General features: G+C 34.6%; 1 protein-coding gene across 4 annotated transcripts in view; it reads left to right on the forward strand.

Moving 5' to 3' along the window:
* Positions 1-20,517, forward strand: part of LOC149529532 (4-hydroxybenzoate geranyltransferase 2-like) — a 65,370-nt gene that overhangs the window by 8,869 nt on the left and 35,984 nt on the right. Inside the window, exons 5-6 of one of the 4 annotated variants that reach the window (XM_089810055.1) lie at positions 7,959-8,037; positions 8,173-8,499. The exons of 2 other annotated variants lie outside the window; for them this stretch is intronic. In XM_089810055.1, coding sequence (XP_089666181.1) covers positions 7,959-8,028 — 70 coding nt within the window. In that variant the 3' untranslated portion in view covers positions 8,029-8,037; positions 8,173-8,499. Of the gene's footprint in view, positions 1-7,958; positions 8,038-8,172; positions 8,500-20,517 lie in introns of those variants that run through there. One more of the 4 variants, XM_089810056.1, reaches the window with a different exon arrangement.

The following is a 20,517-nucleotide window of genomic DNA, read 5'->3' on the forward strand; positions in this document are numbered from 1 at the left end:
TGTTGTAGAGTGAGAGAGAGTGACAAGGAGAAGACAAAAGGCAAGAGTCAAGCGGGACAAGGCTTGACAGGTTAGCCAAGGGAGCATTTGTGAAGGTTGAAAGCATGGCGTGGGATGTGTGGATTCATGCTTGTTCACATAGTTTTCTCGGTTGTGGCTATGGCCATGAAGGCTTCCATGGTTGTATGGCAATGGTATTTTTGCTGAATAATACATGGTGATGGATGCTTTTGGAGGCTGGGTTTTTTCCCTCAATGAGGGTTTCCCAGGGTATATCTTGTGTCACATTTTATGGGTATGTTGTCTATTCTCTTGCATGTGGATTTTAATTCCGTATTTATTTCAGATCTATAATGGGTTATGTGGAAACGGTTATATTCTTTGTTGCCAAGTTTCCTTACAACTGGTACTCGGCACTGACACTCGATCATGCCTAGAGGAGCTTGGCACTGTCTGAATTTGCTTGCCTTTTCTTCTATCTGATCCTTCTTCTTGCTGCTCATCAGCATCCTCTTCACTCATAATTGGCACTTTACTTAAAGTGCTCGGTGACTCAGCAATTGAACCATACCAAGACTGATTTTCAAGAAATTCCACATCTCTTGAAAGCATCATCTTGTTGTTCAATGGGTCATACAATCTGTATGCCTTTGATTTTGGGTTGTACCTTGTGAAAATGCATTTCACACCTTTGTCATCAAATTTTTTCCTTTTCTCTTTAGGCACATGTGCATATGCAACACATCCAAACACTCTTAAGTGTTCAACTGTCCATCTTCTTCGTGACCAAGCTTCCATTGGAATTCTGTCACGGACTGCCTTTGTAGGACACCTATTAATTAGGTAAACTGTTGTTGCCATAGCCTCTCCCCAAAATTCAGTGGGGAGACCTTTCTCTTTCATCATGCTCCTTGCCATTTCAACAATGGTTCTGTTCTTTCTTTCAGCCACTCCATTCTGTTGTGGTGTATAGCCGGATATGAGCTCTTTCTTAATGCCATTTTTTTTGCAAAAGTTTACAAAAGAATTGGAGGTATACTCCCCCCCTTTATCTGATCTAAGGACCTTGATATAGTGTCCATATTCTCTTTCAGCTTGGGCTTTAAATTTTACAAATTTATCAAATGCTTCAGATTTATTCTTTAAGAAATACACCCATGTCCTACGACTGAAGTCATCAATAAATGTCATAAAATAAGTACTCTTCCCAATGGGAGTAACTTGCATAGGACCAACTAGGTCATTATGCACTAATTCTAATGGATATCTAGCCCTCCTAGAATTTTCAGAATTAAAGGGAAGCCTATGTTGCTTATCCAAAATGCAAGCCTCACACTTGTCACAAGAATTTCCTACACGTGGCAAACCATCTACCATTCTTTTATTTGACAATAAATTTAAACCAGCATAGCCAAGATGACCATACCTGAGGTGCCATAGCCATGAGGGGTCTTCAATCACACTCCTTAAAGCTGATTGTGTGAGAGGTGCAGCACTAACTTGAGATGAGAAACATGTCTCAATCCTCAAGGGAAATATTCTGTTCTTGGTCATTTGAACTGCTACAAGTAGGTTCTTGCTCCCATCCTTTTCTTGAATGACACACATGTCATTCTCCATCAGCACTTTGTATCCATTTTGAATAAGCTGACCAATGCTCATCAAATTGTGCTTCATACCAGAGGCGAAATATACATTTTGTATTTCTCTTTTCTCACCTTTCTTGGTGTGGACCATAATAGATCCTTTGCCCACAACTGGTAGGGTTCCATTATTACCCATCTTAATTTCTGATTTGAAACTCTTCTCAATGAATGAAAACAAGGTTTCATTACCACTCATGTGGTTGCTACATCCACTGTCGAGGTACCAAACTTCAGGGCTTCCTTCTTCACCAACATTACACATTATGAAGGTAGTGTTTTCACTTCCCATATTCACATCAGCCACATTTTCTTGTCCTGACTGATCTTTCTACTTCTTCCAGCATTCATTTGCATAATGCCCATATTTATGACAGTAGTAGCATTCTACATTACTCTTATTTGAGTTGTAGTTTTTCTTACCTCCTCTTGAAGTATTTTGTGAGCTACTTGCTCCATCTGCTCTTCCTAAGCTTTCTACTGCAGCATTTCTTTGTCCTCCATTACCTCGGCCTCTGCCTATGGAGTTTCTGCCTGAGCCATTTCTTCTTCTCCCCCTTCCTCTTGGATTCGACTGAGCCTTGAATGCTTGGTCTTGGGTAGAAGAAGATGTGGATCTATTGATCCTATACTCATGGGTTTGAAGAGAACCCATCAACTCATCCATTGTCAAAGTAGTGAGGTCTTTTTCCTCTTCTATTGTCATGACCAAATGGTCATATTTATGAGGTAAACTTCTCAATATCTTTTCCACTATCCTCTGCTCTTGATAGTCTTCTCCATTTGACTTCAGTTGGTTAATCACATTGGAGGTTCTTGAACTGAAGTCTGCAACTGATTCATTCTCCTTCATTTGAAGGTTCTCAAACTCCCTCCTTATATTCTGTAGCTTTACAGCACAGACTTTATCAGTCCCCTTGAAGTTTGTCTCAAGGATATCCCATGCTCCCTTTGCATAATTTGCTGCTGCAATCTTTGGGAATACTATCTCTGTCATTGCTGCTTCAATAAGGCTTAATGCCTTAGCATCCTTCCTCCTTGACTCTTTCAAATGAGTCTTCTATGCATTTGTGAGAGTAGCATATTGAGTTGGATCAGTCACATCATTTAATTCATTAACTACAAACTCTCACAAATCATTTGCAACCATAATGGTCTTCATCTTCTTTGCAAATATATCATAATTCTGTCCATTAAATGATGGTGGCTGCTGCCAAATCTTTCCTGCATCTCCTGCCATGATAAATATCCCAAGGAAACAAATGCCCTAACTCACTTTGGATGTGGGGCCTCAAAGCTCTGATACCATGTGAGAAATACAAATTAAAAATTTAAACTCACAACCCTAAACCTAAAAATTTTACTCGGCACTTTGAAAAAACTGCTCAGCACATGAAGGTGTCGAGTGCTAGTTTTACTCGGCACATGAATGTGCCGAGTGCCAGATAGCTCGACACTTGCTTGGTGCCAAGTGACAGGCAAGAGGTGCTGAGTGAGCTCGGCACAAGAAGAGCTCGGCACACAATAATTGCACAGCACCAATGGATGCCGAGTGAGCTCGGCTCCAACAAGAAATGCTCAGTAACAATAGATGTCGAGTGTTTTGTTTCAAACTTAAGAAATATAATTTAGAAAATATTTCAACGTGAGTGCATTCACCATTAAAACCAAAGAGTCAAAGCTTTAAGCTTTCAACCAAACTTGTCAAATGCAATGAATAGAAGAGTAAGAACAATAGATTCGAGTATTCCTGCTTGCTTAGTATTTAACTTTGATTTAAAACAATACCAAATTTGGGAGCATTCGGCTTCAACCAAAAAATCTTAAATTTACCCTAAAACTTCAAATAGCTTCAATACTTCAAACTTTAAACTTGCAGCTCTAATGGCTGCATACAAAAATGCCTAGAGCAATCACTGCTTCATAGGTCGAATCCAACGAACAATAAACTTACAGAATAATCAGAGAGAAGATGTGCAACTGCAGGCACGAAATAAACAAACTCCTTCTCTGCACTCTGACGACTGGATCTACTAACCTTCTTCCACTGCTCTTCTCTGCAACTTCTAATCTGATCTGCTTGATCTGCTCTCTCTCTCTCTGAATGAATGAAAGAATAACATTCCTTTTTTGTCCCATTCCATTTTCCCTCTCAACGTTCAAATTTGAAATCTCACCTACCAAAATGAATGCCTGTCGTCCATGAATGCCTGCGGTGACCTGATAGGGTAGATGGGCGTGGGGCTCGAGGACAACCTGTAGGCATTGACGTTTATTTCCAACAGTGAAGAACTAACATTGACTTTTTACAAATTTTAAATTATAATCGAGTTTTTACAAAATCAACCTACAAACTAAGTACAGAGCTCCAAAAATTAAACATAGCCAATGACTCTTGCTACTACAAAGAGTACTACACTAGGGGATTGTAGGACTACTAGGACTCGATGATGAAACTCCTAGGTTAGAGACTTGTAAGTTCTTCAATAAATTTTATCAAGGTCAATTGGATCCTCAACAGTATTTGATTTTGCCCATGGAGAAACTAGTCTTGGTAATATTGAAAGTTTAAAAACCTAATGCCTGTAATTGTAACCATGGTTTCAAGTATATCAAGATTCAAAAGTCTAACTTTGAGCTTATTGCCATTTGTTTGCTCTCTTAGATGGTTGTTTTTCTTTGAATGTATTTGTCTAAGACAATCCGAGTTCACTTGCAAGTCAATGAATGACACAATTGGCTCAAAATGTGTCTTACCATCTATCTAAGATTTTTTCAGTTTCTAGGCCAAAAGTTTGTATACTCGATTTGAAGATTTTCTTGCCTTCCACAACAATCTATAGCTGACAAAAAAACCCTTTGCTTGCTTGTACATTGGCTACTTTGCCATAAGTTTTTGAAAGTGTTTTGAGGCAATGAACTTTTTCTATGCACATGAACATGCCCTATCTGCCCTCAACGTCATTCACCTTTGAACAAGGAGCTATAGAACAATGTTGGGTTCAAGTATTATCTAGCAGTATGGAGAAGAGAGTGCATTTGTTTGTTCCACCTTCTGGGTCTTATCCATGAGATGATGACATTGAATGAGTGATTCCATGATGGATACTTTTGTTTGACTGCATTTCCATTCATGGATGTAGCCATGATGGACCCACCCTCTGGGAGTAGCCATGGTGGAGGTCATTCCATTACTAGACACTTATCTCGAGTCACCCTTTGGGAGTAGCTATGGTGACTGTCATTGTGACATGAGAACATCACGTGAGTGATTCCATGACAAACACTTTGTGTTTATTTTCATTGTTTCATTCATGGGAGAAACCATGATGGAGCCACCCTCTGGGAGTAGCCATGGTGGATATCATTCTATAACTCAGATATTTGAGTACATCCTCCTTAGCTAAGAGGGAATGTTGAAAATACCATTGGGAGGACTACCACAAACAGAGAGCGAATATGTATATCATAAACAAATTAATGGACTATCATTAATACTATTAGGGTGTTAATCTGAAAACAAACACTTAACAAGCAATCATGATTAATGAAGATGCTAACGATTATGATAACCGGTGATTATAACTAAATGAAAAAGGCATGAGTTTGAAAGACACATTGTATGGATGTGGTCCATTCATAGTGCAGGTATAAGACCATGAGAATATTGTTTTCCAAAATCATTGATCAAACATAAGATATTCGGTCTGCAGTCTAAAGAAACATTGTAGAGGATAAAAAGGTCACTGATATATATATATTTGAAGATTGCTGAATACTTACGATGGCTGAGTATGTAAGATGTTTCGACACATACGATTGCTAAGATTGCAGACTACATAAGGTCATAATACATATAAGGAAGTGAGCATTATATATATTGCAGCATTGAGGAGGAGATCATTATATATCACAGAATACATAATTGCAGTAAATAACTGGAGATGTATATTGTTGAGCATATATATGTATTACAAAGAACATGCTTACTGGATTGCAGACATTAATACGTATTGGAGATACATCTTGCAGATCAAGATTGTCTTGACAAACAGTAATCAGACATCAATAGACGAAATAATTGGCAAGCATAAAAACTTCTGATTTTTTTACTAGTCGGCGAGGTTTACATGTATGTGCTGTTCTATGAGTTCTAGCTCTACCTTTTTGCATTTGAACTTAAGCCTCCTCACAATCCCTACTTCCACTTCTACACTTTTGTTTGTTAACCATTCAAGAGAGTTGCAACTTCATATAAAAGAAAAAATAAAATGAAAATCCGTTTCAATGTAATGTCCTTTTCGTGGCCTTCCCAGTAATTTTGGTAGCTTCAATTTTCTTGCAGCATGTCAATCTTTCAAGACAAAATTCTGGAAATGACATTTAGTTCTAGTAATTAAAGTGAGTTTCGTGGAACTTTTAAGGTATAGTTTTGACTTTTTGGGTGCTTGTCACACCTCCTAGAGAGGTCTGCAATTTATGAAAAGCACTATTTTTCACAAGGTTTGATTTCTAGATAAGTAAAGAATATTTTGGCATGATCAGAATTTATGTTCGATCCATTTTATTATTATCCAGAGCATTGATTGGATATGTGGAAAATGATTAACTTCATTGTTTTGCTATTGAAAAAGCACAAATTAAAAGATTATTTATGTTAAATATTAAATTGGAGCATAAAGGCACTTAATAGGAGCAAAAGTGATCATCTAAAAAAAGGTGTTGAATACAATTGTTGGAAAGTTCCACCGGAATGATAAAGAGAGGTTGAGAAGACTCTTTGATTCCTTCTGGGTATTTGCATTTTATTGAAACCCTAATTCTGGAGTTCAGCATATTTGTGCCACCCTAAGATGAAAAATCCTACAGTGAAAATTGGGTGCAAGTGAAAGATTTCTCTAGCCAATTGCAGAGATGGATTCAGACAGAGTTTGCATTTTAGATGAATGCTTACAAAGAAAAAGTTTGGAACAATTGAAATATCTATGACTTGTAGCCAAGAAATTTGTAGGATATTTGCAGGCAAATTACAAAATTGTACATTTTGTGTATGTGAATGGAGAAGAAATAGTAATTATAAGTGTTGTGTATAGTGTATGAATGAATTAAAAGTAATTATTTTGTATATATATACTCAAGAACCCACCCACAAACCAGAATGAGAATTTTTTTTTCGCTTGAACCCATGAACCCGAACCTCGAACCCCAATCCATCCCTGAACCTGAATCAGCAACTTAGCTTCAGGTTCGGAGTTCGGATTCGTGGGTTCGGGCAATTTTTATTTTCCCATTTTGGTTCGTGGGTGGATTTGCGAGCATATATATATATATACCAAAAAAAAAAAACTCGTGGGTCCTCCTGGGTTCATTGTGGGTCCTCCCTGATTCGCCACGGGTCCTCCCGGGTTTGCCATGGGTCTGTCCGGGTTCACAGTGGGTTCGAGAAGGATCCTTAATTTGGACTATACATCTTCCTAGGTTCATGCTGACGTGAACCCAGGCGTGCCCACAATCCAAATTAAGGACCCTACTTGAACCTGAAGTGAACCCGGGCACGAACTTGGACCCATGCGAACTCGGACCCAGATTCGGGCAGCAGGGTCCAAACCCGGTAACTAAGGGTATTAGAGCTTGGTAACAGGTGTAAATTCACTCACATTGTGATGAGTAATGTTGGGAGAGCGATTTTTGGCAGTGCACCAACGTCCTTCGTAGGGATTTGTGATATGTTTGAAGTTTGAACAGCCTCATGTGGATTCCATAAGTCTTGTGGTTGTATCGGGCAATAAAAGCTCAATCTTTTTGGTGCAATGATAACCACTACTTCCAACACCATTGACAATTTATTTGTGACATTGACTTTGTAAGAAATTTTTTGTATAGACCATTTTGTAGCAACAGTTCACAAAATTATTTAGTGACATCTCATGCATATAATATTCAGTGCTTTCAGTAAAATGAAGTTTTATCAATATTTGGAAATTGAGAAATTAATGTTATGATCATTTATAATATTCCATCAAAAAAAGTTGAAAAAGGTATGAAAATTACAAATCTGATGGAAGAAACTTGAAGGGTCGTTACACCTTACATGTTTAATTATTTAAAAAATCTTGAAAAATGCAAAACAAATTTGAAAAAATAGATGTCAGATGAACTTACCTCTAATGTTGTGGATTTGATGCTCTAGTGCCTTTATTCAGCTTGTGTTATCTCCTCTTTTAATTGCTTCTCTTATACACAAGTTTGGAAATGTTAAAATGAGATAGCAGAATAATCTAATTTTGCTACAATTTCGTACATTTGTCTGAATAGGTTTGTTGCCAATAAGTGGTTTGGAGCCATTGTTTTCACTGGAATTTTTCTTGGAAAATTAACTGCATGAAGATATGAGGTCAGTTGAGATTCAAAACAAATAATATATGCTCGTGAACACTAAAATCATGTGAGTTGTTTTAGTGGTGTTTATGCTTTATAAGAATTTTTTTCTGCTCTGACACACTATGTTTGCTATTTTTTATGTTTGTAGGTGGTACATTCCCACACAAGTGTTAAAATCATTCTTACCTAGCCAATGCAAATACTTGAATTTAGAAACCCTGTTATGAGGCTTGGCTTGTCTATGATGAGTAATATTTGTTTATTCTTTGTTGGTAGTTATCAAATAGTAAAGGGTTATATTTGGAGGGTTGTATACCACAGGATAACTGAATACAAACCTAATATCTTAAGATAAAACAACGAACAAATCGAACACTGTAGTTAGAAATCATCCGTTTTGAATCTTTAGGTGTTTTTATTTTGATAACAATTCTTCAAGTTGATGATATATAATAAAGAAAAAATGTTTATTCAATGTTGTTGGCCATCAAATCGCAACAGGTTAGATTTTGAAGAGTTATATTCTGTGTCGTGATTATATGGAGTGATTCTCCTCAGTAGTCCCGCTTCTCTGAGGTTTGCATGATATCCAATTACACTCATAATTCAAGCAATATAAAATGAAAACAACAAAGTACTTACGGAGCATACCTTTGAATCTTTTCAATATTGTGTTTCATTTTTTTTCGTGTGCTTTAAGGGATAATTGTAAGGAGAGCAAGAAATTGGGTTCTTATACTAATCTGATAGATCTATCATCTGACATTATATACTTTCTCTAGATTCAAGCATTTGTGATTTCATTAAGACTTCATTGTGTGCATACAGGCATTTAATTCATCATATGTATCTGTAGGTGAAATCTATGATGGTCAACCTTACAGAGTTTCCACAAGCCTTATATTGTCTCTTTTCCAATTCATGCAAGCTCTTCAGTTGTTAGATTAAAAACATAATTTTTTCATCGTAACATATGCCATATTACTGTCATCTAAAGAACGCAAAGGTTTTTTTAAAAATATGATTTTCATTGTACAATTCCAAGCTTTCACTTTCTTTTGGTAAATACATTAGCTATTTATTATTGTATTGGTGTGTTTTTATTTATTATTGCCTTCTACATTCTTTCATCACTTTGCAATAATATTGCATACCTAAGGAACTTGTTTTGTAGCATGTTTTGTTGGGTAATTTGTGAGATAGTTTAAGGAATTTTCTGTGACATACTGAATTTATGGTTGGATATTTATTGCATTTGTTCATGTTGGGTGGATATTTTGCAATACCATGTTTGGGATCAATTGCAAAAGTGGTTCTTGCCACAATGTGTGAGATATGTTAATGTATTTTCCCAAAAAATAATTTAAACAAGGAAGAGAGAAAATGACACACAACAGACTCAAAATATTTATCATGGGAAAACCCTTCCACTTGAAGGGAAAAACCCAGCCGCACTAGCAAAACATCTATTTTATTGATAATAAATTGTTTGAGTACAAAACTTTCACTTGACTTGATTTACAATATACCACACAAACATAAAAATAGATTGCATAAGACTTCATCTTACACATGAATGTCTCTTTGAGTCTCGAAAATAAAACCCTTCAAATTTTCACATATTCAACACTTCACATTTCCATATGCATGCCTCTTCACATGACGCATGATGCATGTCTTTTGCATAATATTAACTTGAATATATTCACAAATATCTCTTTCAACTGAAGATGATAAAAAACATATTTCTATTAGAGATAAAGATTTCTATCGCAGCTACAAACTTCAACACTCCCTCTTAGCAAGAGAGATCTCTAGTTAGACATGCACACATCGCTGCAACCAAAGATGATACATTCATACATGGTATCTCAACATAACATAATCAACCATAGTTACTTCATAGGCACCTAGAATGGAGTCACACTCATGACTTTCACCATATTTTCTTGTAAAGGGTAGAATAAAGACATTTTATTCTAAAACTTCTCTCAGATAAGGATACATTTCCACCATGCCTACTTGTAGAGGGTGATACAAGAGATTTCACCTCAAGCTTCTTCCAGAGAAGAATGCATATCCACCATGCCTACTCGCAAAGGGTGGAACGAGGGCTTTCACCTCAAACTTCTCCCAGAGAAGAATACATTAATAATTAAGAGTTTCTCTTAATAATGACTCCCTCTTAGCAGGGACACTTTTAGTAACTGAGATTTTCTTTTAACATAGACTCCCTTCTAGCAGGGATAACTTTAATAATATAGGTTTTCTCTTAATGGAGACTCCCTCTCAACATGGATAGTTTTAATAATTGAGATTTTCTCTTAACAAAGACTCCCTCTTAGCATGGACACCTTTAATAACATAGATTTTCTCTTAACCTAGACTCCCTCTCAGTAGGGATAGTGTTAATCTCCATAATAAGATAAACTTGCAAAGGTTTGGGCATCTCCCTCTAGCTTCTACCAACAAATACTCTCTATCTCTACCATGGTCTGAGTCGACATATCTATCAGTACTAGACTTACAACAACTCCGGAGGCCTTTCTTTGTCGCTTTTCAGATTCTTGTGCATTCACTCCTTGAAGTTTGAAATTCCTTAAGAGATGCTTTGATTGAGAGTGAGCTTACAAAACATTGGCTCTTTCTACAATATCCAACAATGAAAGTCGTACAAGGTATCATCTACATTCAATACTCAAACACCGACCTTCTATCCAACCAAAAGAAACAAGACTTTTCCATTTACAACTAAATTAGGTAAACTTGGCTCTAATATCATGTTAATGTATTTGTCCATAATCAAATAAACAAGAAGGAAGAGAGAAAATAATCCCTTTTATTGATCTTATAATGTTTGAGTATAAGGCTTTCACTTGACTTGATTTACAATATACCAAGCAACCATATAAATAGATTGCATAAGACTCTTCATCTTACACACGAAGGTCTCTTTGAGCCCCAAAAATAAGACTCTTCAAATTACCACATATTCAACACTTAACATTTCCATACGCATGTCTCTTTGCATGACATATGTAACGTCTTTTGCATAATATTAACTTGAATATAATCACAATATCTCTTTCAGTTGAAGACGACCATAAAAATTACAACAAACATATTTCTATCAGAGATAAAGATCTCTATTATAGTTACAAACTTTAACAAGATTCTCTCCTATTTCTAAGAGAAGGCTCTCCCTTCTTATTGCTACTATAAAACAATTTAAGCATTTGGATGGAGCCTTCTCCGAATACCCTTGTAAGGAGAAGAGAAAATACCATGAACTATTTTCTTTTTGAGGGCAAGTAGAATCATTAACCAACCTTTGCACCATAGGATCCATTTTTGCAAAGGAAAAAAATGTCTCAAATGAAATTTTTTCTTCAAACCAACATTTTCCTATTCTTATCACTCCAATGAGAATGAGATCGTCTTCAATTTTAGTTGCCAAATTTTGTGCACCTATGAGGGTTGATGGAGTTGCTCTTATAGATAGAAAACTCACCTCAAGAATTTAAGCATTGAGTAAGAAACACTTCAAAATTCTCAATAGTAGGTCTAGCGCTAGTAAAATTCTATATGTTAACTTGTTGATATGGGCAATGGATTCATCCATAGGCACGTGACATTTGTTCTTCAACTAGGTGAGATGAGCCAAAAGGGGTGAGCATCTTTTGCAGGTTTAAACTATTCGTCAAACTTAATTTTGAGATAGCCTAGTTTATGATAGTCTATGGTGTGAGATAGTAAAACCAAAACACAACCACACCTTAGAGAGTCTCAAAAAACAACCTTATATATACATCTTCATGTTCAATGCCATGAGCTCCAAAGTATGTGTTCATCAAGGCGGTGTTATCCATTGCCAAAGAAGTTAGGAATGTTCTTCCTTGAGCCATAAAAAGGAACATGTAGAGGTGGAGTCAATGATGGAGAGGGTTATGCAATGCAAGGTAAATCTCTGAAACTTCGAGGTAAGCAACGTTTGATTGACCCACTCCTTGGTCTTCCTCAAGAGGCCATAATTCAATAAGACTTGTCTTGGAGAACACTCATGTGTCCTACCTATGTACAAGTAATCCTATTTCATGTGAGATACAACTTCTCACATCACACTCATCTTCACTTGGAACATACCCTCGCATCCAACCCTAGCAATATGATATCTATCACCATACATTGAAGAGAGGAGTTGTGGATGTGTTTTGATTCTCCCTTTGTCTCATTGGTTCAATTCCACCATTAGAAACCAACTTGAGAAACCCACTACACTAGTTGGGGTATGAGACCGCATAACAATTAGCCCTCCTAATTAATTTTTTTGATTACAACTCCCAATCTTCCTAAAAAAGGGACCCAAACAATGATGGTTTCATATACCATTTTGATACTCCAATAAATATTTCAAAATGGACTTTGAGTTTGGCTTTTGACCAAATTAACTCCACCATGTCCAAATTAATGAAGGATCCCTATACCAGTCAACTTTCCTATCAATTGGAGTATTGGGACATCTTTGCACATGTCCAAGGCTACCAAATTCACCCTTAGTTCACACCCACTTGCTAATTTGATCACTCTACAACACCAAGCTATCCACTTCCTGACTTGTCACATGGTTGTGCCAAGCATAGGGCTTCACCTCAAAAATTGGAACTCGACAAGTCTGGTTGGATTTCTTTTGCAACTTATAGTACACCCCATAGTCTAACATTACTCATAGTTTGGGCTAGATCCCTTGGTGGAATGTCAAGTTTCCATGAATCAATTCCAAAACCCCAGTGTATGGAGAATTTCATAACAATTTACACCAAAACCATTTGATCTCACTCTAAACCTTGCTAAATGAGTTCAAACCAAGTGCAAAGGAAAGGTAGCTCATAATACTTAAAAATATGCCCTTGATTTTTCCTTACCAATCACACTATGTTTGTACATATGTGATGAAGCAACGAGAGCTCTGTAATTCTTATAACAGTCCAATCAAAACTTTAATTCAAATCACTGAAATTGCTAGTTACATCATTTTTTGATCCAATGGGTCTTATACAATCTTCTCACATTAGTTCCAATTGGTCCCAATTGAATTTCAAATTAGTCAGCTGTTACTTCGCAAATTGCAAAAAATGTTATCAAAGTTGAAAATCAACATTGAAAACTTTTTGACAACATTTGTAACTTTCAACACATTATGCATTCAACCCATTAACCTATCCTATCAATCTTACAAATAGGTCACATATGACCAAAACCATCAAAAAAACATGTTTGGTCCCCTTCTAGACAACCCAGGTGGCCATTAACTACAATTGAACTTATAGGTCCTAATGGGTTGCGTTCATCAAATTTTCTCTATTGGTCATACTCCAATGCAAAAAAGTGTAGAATGGTCTTCACAAGACCTTAATACATCTTTTGACAACGAGATGGGCACCAAAGTATCAAGATCCTTTACGAGTCCTTTAGGTGCTCTTGCACTAGTTAGATGCAATGGGCTAAAAACATTCACCCAAGATCTTGGGCAGCCATTTACATGTCCTTGGTGATAGCTTGAAAAAATTACAAGAAATTAAATTATAATTAATCAGATATCAATATACTTCAAATTAAAACATGAGGCTTTTGAATTCATATTGTATTGATGTTGGATCATCTTGGCTTCTTGACTATCTTGCATAATTTTGAGTAGTTTTGGTTCTTTTCTATTTGAGTTAGCCAATCTGGATGATTTAAGTGTGTGGTTCATCAGTCGTGCAATTCAGCTTGTGTATTTCTAGTGGCTTTCTATGGACCTATTTAGAATCATTCTCTTATGATCTCACATCATTTGGATTCTAATTGGTTGAGTTATGGATCTTTTTTCTGTCGAGTAGTGTGTTCTTCATCAGTGTTCAAAGTGATAGTTGGAGATTTGTTGTGCAATGCATTATTTGTGTGCACATTGGTTTGAGGTTCGTCATGAAGATTCTTAGATCATATGTGGATCTATATATGTGATCACACATCTCTATGTTAGGATTAGTTAGATAGAAAATAATATTTTAATGTAAATACAACCAATATCAGAAAGAAATAAAGCACACAAATGAAAAAAAGACATGGATTCAACATGATTCACCCAATCCTCAGGCTACATTCACCAAACAACAAGTCCAATATTATTATCCAGTGATTCAATCCGATTACAATCTGCAATCTCTTGCAACTCAATACCACTACAAGTAGCTACTAAATAATCATAAAATCCCTAACCCTAAGTCATTTTATACAAGACTTAAGGAAGTTGCAAAACTAGGGCTAGAATATATCGTCCAATACGAAAAACAACTTTTGATGCCTTTTATTATAATAAAGTCATTTTTGGCCTTGGGGGCATTGCCCTTGGTCCCCATCATGGGGTTGTTACCCCAAAACCCCCATAGAAAAAATATGGTGGTAAATCGCATTGAAGGAAGTGGGGAAAAATTAGCCTTTGAGTTTGATAAGGTTGCACATAGCAACACTCTATGTGCTTCTGGCATTAACCCCTGACCTTGTCTTTAGGGTTCTAGTTGTTGTAACATGTTTTCCTATTAATTGGGGAATGTGATTCTTTAAGCTGACCTATGTGTCATAATAATTATAAATGAAATGTAATAGAGTGTTAAGGTAGAGATGTGTAGCCAAAGAGCTTGTAAAGGTTATCTAGTTGGCTCCTAAGGGATCAAAAGGAAGATTAGAGTTTGGTTTTCTTTACATTGGCCGTAGTAGAGAAGGCCTTACAACTTGACATGCTTGATGTCTATTTGATGTAATAAGACACTTTCTAATATAAAAGTTGTTTTATTTCAGTTACATCTTTGGTGTTTTCATTGTGACTCATTGTTGCAAGGTACGTGCATCTCCTTTGGTGATTCTCCACTGCATCATGTATCCTCAATAGTGTTGCCAAAATTTGTTGGATGGATATTTTGCAAATGACAATTTTGGGATCATTTATAAAAACAATGGTTCTAACCATAGTGTGTGAGACAATCTGTCTTACTTCTAAAAGAAGGTTCCTCATTCTTATTTATTCTATTACACAATCTACACTAAACTAAGTCCTAAGATTATGTACACTAAGCTAATTCACGAGGTGTCACATTTGCCATATTCTCTTCTTTAAGAGTGGGTGCTCTTTCTTTATTGTATTCTCTTATTTCAAAATGTATTATTTTTTTCTACAATAAACTTTCGAGAAAAAATTAACAAAGTTAACAACAAGAAGCTCATAAAATCCCAAAGTCTTCCCATGACTCCTTACATGAATTCAAGAACAAAAATGAAACATATGAGCAACTCAAAGTCTCCAACATATACTCACCGTATATGCACAACATAGAAGCTAAAATCAACACAATGTCTATAAACTATTTTTAATAATCTTATATTGACATATTATTAATCTAAAAATATTTTTAATTACATACTATTGTGAATGCAATCATAATAATCAATATAGATAACAACGGACAATTTATAATCAATATAAATAAGTAGTCATTAGTATTCATTATTAAGATAATTAATAACAAGAGCTCTTTAAGAGCTAGAGTCCCTGCATCTAGGGAAACAAATTAGACGTAATATTTGTTAAAATTATGGTTTTGAAAAGAGAAGTTATAAATTTTAGCAAATTTAATTTAGATTTTTAGTTAATATTTTAAATTTTAGTTTTATAGAATAATGTGGTGACTAGCCATTGTTTAAAAATATACAACATAATGTAATGCATTGTAAAATCACGAGATTTGAATGAATAGAGTTTTAACTAAGAAATTTAAGATTTTTAGAATTTTATTACATAAGTTAAATTTGGAGATTAATTGTTTTTTTTTTTTTTAATTAATATATACTAAAGTTTATTTATATAAAGCAATACAACTCTTTATAGCAATAATATATTTTAATAAAAAATCAAATTTAGTAATTATTGATTTATATCAAACTAATTTTTAAAATAATATAAAATATATTAACATTTTTAAATACTATATTAAAAATTAAAAATTGTGATATTTAATATTGATAAGACATTATTTTTGTTGTGGAAGATAAAAACATGACTTTTTAATAAATCTAATGAACTTGTGACAAATATCTAAAAGATAAAATTGTAATTATTTTATAAATCTAATGAACTTGTGACAAATATGCAAAAGATAAAGTTGTAATTAATAATGAACTTGTCACAAATATGGAAAAGATAGAGCTGTAATTAATGAATTCATTAATGCATGTTAGAAAATATTGTATTTTTTGGAGTGGAAAAATAAAATAAACCCCACCAAAAATGTAACAGACCAATTAGAAAAAGGTAATAAATCAATATAAATTAATTTTAAAATAGAAAGCTTGTTGAACTTTAAGAATAACTTTAGAAATAGAGTAATTGTTCTCCAAAAAATTAATTAAGGGCGGGGGGGTGGTGGGGTGTGAAAAAAACATTAGTACCCTGCCTATAGATAGGCAGGGACTAATAATACTAAATCATATTAATTTACAAATTATTCATCAAAGATTATATTTTATAGGTCTCAAACATTATATTAATTATTCAATATATAAAAATAATATAACTGGCACCCATCATGTAAATGAATCAAGGTAAATAATAATATTCAACAAGGAAATCAACCATGATTATTAATGAATAAACAAAGCTAAGCGGTCAGCTTTCAAATGATGCAATCGATGGCCCATTAAACATATACATGTGAATCATTAACAATTGGGGTGAAATAAAAAGATTACATCATAAAAGAAGAAGGCATTAATAATGAGGGAAACATTAAACAAAAAAAAGCTTCATATACACATGGCACCAAATAGAAAGAAAGGGAATTAATTAAGGCTTAAAAGGAGATAACCTTATTCCTATTCAAATCTCCCTTATGTATGCTAAAGTGGGGAGTATAATGAGTATTAAAAATTCAAAGATAAGTTATAAAAGGTGGACATAACCACTCAAGATATAAGGTATGCTTTCTGAGGTGAATTTAAAATTAGAAGTTAGGATGATATTTACAAGTGAATCAAACATGACTTGTATCTAAGATCCTATAACACAACTTGCAAATGAACATTACTTATAATAGCGTGTATTAATCCTTACTTGACAATACAATTTGAAGACCAAAAGACTTAACTTGTGGTCAAGTCCTTGAGAATCGACTATAAGTGCAACCTAAATGGAATGGTGATTTGGGTGTTTGGACATAAATTGCAAATTGGAAAAACAATGCAACTTACTAAGGATATGACCTTGTAAGTGAGGTCTTAGGATTGACTTCCAAGTTGTAATGCAACACACTTGTGAAAGTATCTCAAAGACTTGGATAACATATGTAATTAATGGCTTGAGGCTCAAATTATGAGTTACAATGCACATAATCTACAGTGATGGGTCTTAGACCCAACTTTACATATGTGTTAAGGCTAGGTTGCATATTCTAATGCAAGTTACTTGATAAGATGCCTTTGAGACCTAAAATTGCAAGGTTTTAAGTCATTGAAACTCAAGAGATGAAGATCAAGGACTTTTTCTTGTCAATGAACATTGTGGAGTTGGAAGGTTATCTATAATTTTCACTCTAAAAAAATTGGGCACAACAATTCAAAGATGGCTTATTTGAGTTGTCTGTCCTCTAAAAACAAGTGCTTGGTTGTAGAGAAAGGGTCATACACTACCAAGATGTTGACTACAAATTAAAGTGCAAAAAGACATAATTAGGTTGGGGAATATGAAATGCAAGGCAATTAACCTACATCAACTGCCTATGACAAGCAAAGATAAAATTCAATGGCTACCTTGGTAAAACTGGATAACTAGGTCCAATATATAGTTCAATCTACTATCCATAGATTTATTTGTTGATTGTAGAGATTGGAAATACATTGAACTTGAATCTTGTAAGAAACTGAATACAAAATACATAGATGACCCATAATAAAATTTTGCTATTCTCAATTTTGTATTCCCAAAATTGGGGCAATCCTTTCAAAAATTCTCTAAGGTATTTTCTTAGTTGATCTTTCTTGGTCTTTTGTTTGGGTTTTCATTTTCTTTTTGCCTTAGATTGATTACATTTTCAATTATGCACATTTCGAGCTATCTTAGGCTTCAATCAGAGTTTCCTATAAAAGGTTATTAAGGAACTAAGTGTTTTGTAGGTGGGCTTTTTTGGCTTAACTACATATCCTTGTTCTTTAATTAAAATATCTTATTGGTGAGTTTTTTCGTTGGCAATTACATTGTGTAAAAAGTATCATTTACATTTAAGATGGATTTAAAACTCGATTTTAAGTTTTCACATCAAAAATTGTGAGACTTCAACAAGTTTCTAATGTGAAGGTGGATTTTGAAAGTCCCTTACATATCTCTTCATTAAAACTATGTAATTTAAAACAAGTGAAACCTATGTGCACTAATGTGAAGTCTTTAATCAACATTTTTCACAAATGACATGTTTTATTTTTGGACATATAAGTTAATTTGAAACTCCATCATTGATGTTTTTAACTCATAAGCCATAAAAGGGTGATTTTAAATGTATTTACATATTTTTGAAATAAAATTATAAATGTATGCAAATCAAACAAAATGACCCATCGTGATCAATGGTGTCAATTCTGGGCTCATTTACATGTATCAAAATACATTTTATTACACGTGTTCTCATCCAAATAGCTCACCAAAGGCCTAGAGCACCATTTTTTAAGCTATTGCATATGAAACTCCAAACTATATGTTTCAAAACATGTGCATTTTTCTTCCAACAACTTGTCTATAGTAAAGTGGTGATTTTAAGGTCACTTGCATATGATCAAAACACGTGTTTGGCCATCAAAATCACATTTTTAAGTCCATCAAAGGATTCAATGGTGATTTATGAACAATTTCATGTTTTGAATTCTTTTGAGCATATGAAGTTTATTATAAAAATGCCTTTTGACCCCATATACATGTGCTTTTATACAGGCAATAATTTTGGACATCTTTTCATGAGTTTAAAGCCTTTATTTTACATGTGAATGGCTTGTAGAAGCCTGTTTTAACATAATATGGGTTGCATTTTCCTCATCTAAGGCAATAGGGTGATTTTGATAGACATTGCATGCTCTAAATTACATGTAAACTTTTGTGAATCCATAGTCAAAGCTTGTTTTAGCAAATTTACCATTCCAAAATATGTTTTTATCATTACATGTCTTTCGTCTTGTAGTTCAAATGTGTAAATGGCTTGTAGATGTTGGAATTATGATATATTTGTCATTAGTGCAAACACTTATTCAATTCTGAATGCTTATCTAGCTCATCACTTAGTCTACAGTGTATATCGAGCATTCAGTGGTTACCTTATAAGTTCAGTAGGTAAACAGTTCTCACCGAGCATTCCAGAGGATACTGAGTGAATGAGAAGTTCAACAGTATTTACTGAGTGAAAAAGGTAAATGAAGGACTGAGTATTTATCGAGTGAAAAAGGTAAACGAAGGACTTAGTGTTTACCGAGTGAAAAAAGTAAATGAAGGACTCAGTGTTTACTGAGTAAAGCAAGGTAAACGAAGAAGTTAGTTTCTACCGAGTGACACTATATCTACCGAGTCACCAATGGTTACCGAGTTCCAAGCAATGTTGTGTGGCTAGTATGAACCGAGCCTCTACTCCTACTGAGTGCATGATGATGTCGATTAATGTAGTGGATGCCAAGTATTAGAAGGTCACCGAGTCAGTTCAGTGAACCCGAGTTATTTACTATTGGACCGACTCAGTAATGTTTTGTTCAGTTGTGTTTTGGCCAACCTTGCAATTGTAAATATTGGAAAGGTATATATGTAATGTATGATATCATTTGCAGTATGGTGTGTGAAAATAAAAAGAGAGTGATGTTTGCATGTGAAGAAGGTATTGCTATATTTTGAGAAAAGTGAAAGTGAATCTGCAGTAGAGAAAAATACAGCAAGGTCAACATAGGAGCATAAAAGTTATATCTATCACATCAGGTGATCAATGCAAAAGGGATCTTATCAGCAAACAGTTGTAAGAAGATCCACTTCTTCATCCTAACAGGTGAATCAATTTATAAATCCTTTAACAGGGTAGACTTAACAGTCTTTTTGTAAATCTCCTAACAGAGTGCATACTTCACTATATGTTTGTAAATCCTCTAACAAGGTGGATCTAGCAGTCCTTTTTGCTCCTAATAGGGTAGATCACCAGAAGTGATCATTGTAAGCCTTAACAGGCCAACTTTATGCTGCAGTATTGAAGTTTTGTGGGCATCATCCCCACCCCAGTTTTACTTTCTATTTGGAAAGTTTTTGGGTCATCAAATCTCTGTGTACATGTGCAATGAATGTTTGATCTTTCATTTATGCAATAGATTAGATGAATGAACGATGAATGGTTAAAATCCTAAATTTTTTAAAAGTTTTATAAGTTACTGATTCACCCCTCCCCTCTCA

The sequence above is a fragment of the Cupressus sempervirens genome, chromosome 11 (assembly GCF_028749045.1).
Source record: "Cupressus sempervirens isolate cs-2001-9-10 chromosome 11, ASM2874904v1, whole genome shotgun sequence".
Lineage (NCBI taxonomy): Eukaryota > Viridiplantae > Streptophyta > Pinopsida > Cupressales > Cupressaceae > Cupressus > Cupressus sempervirens.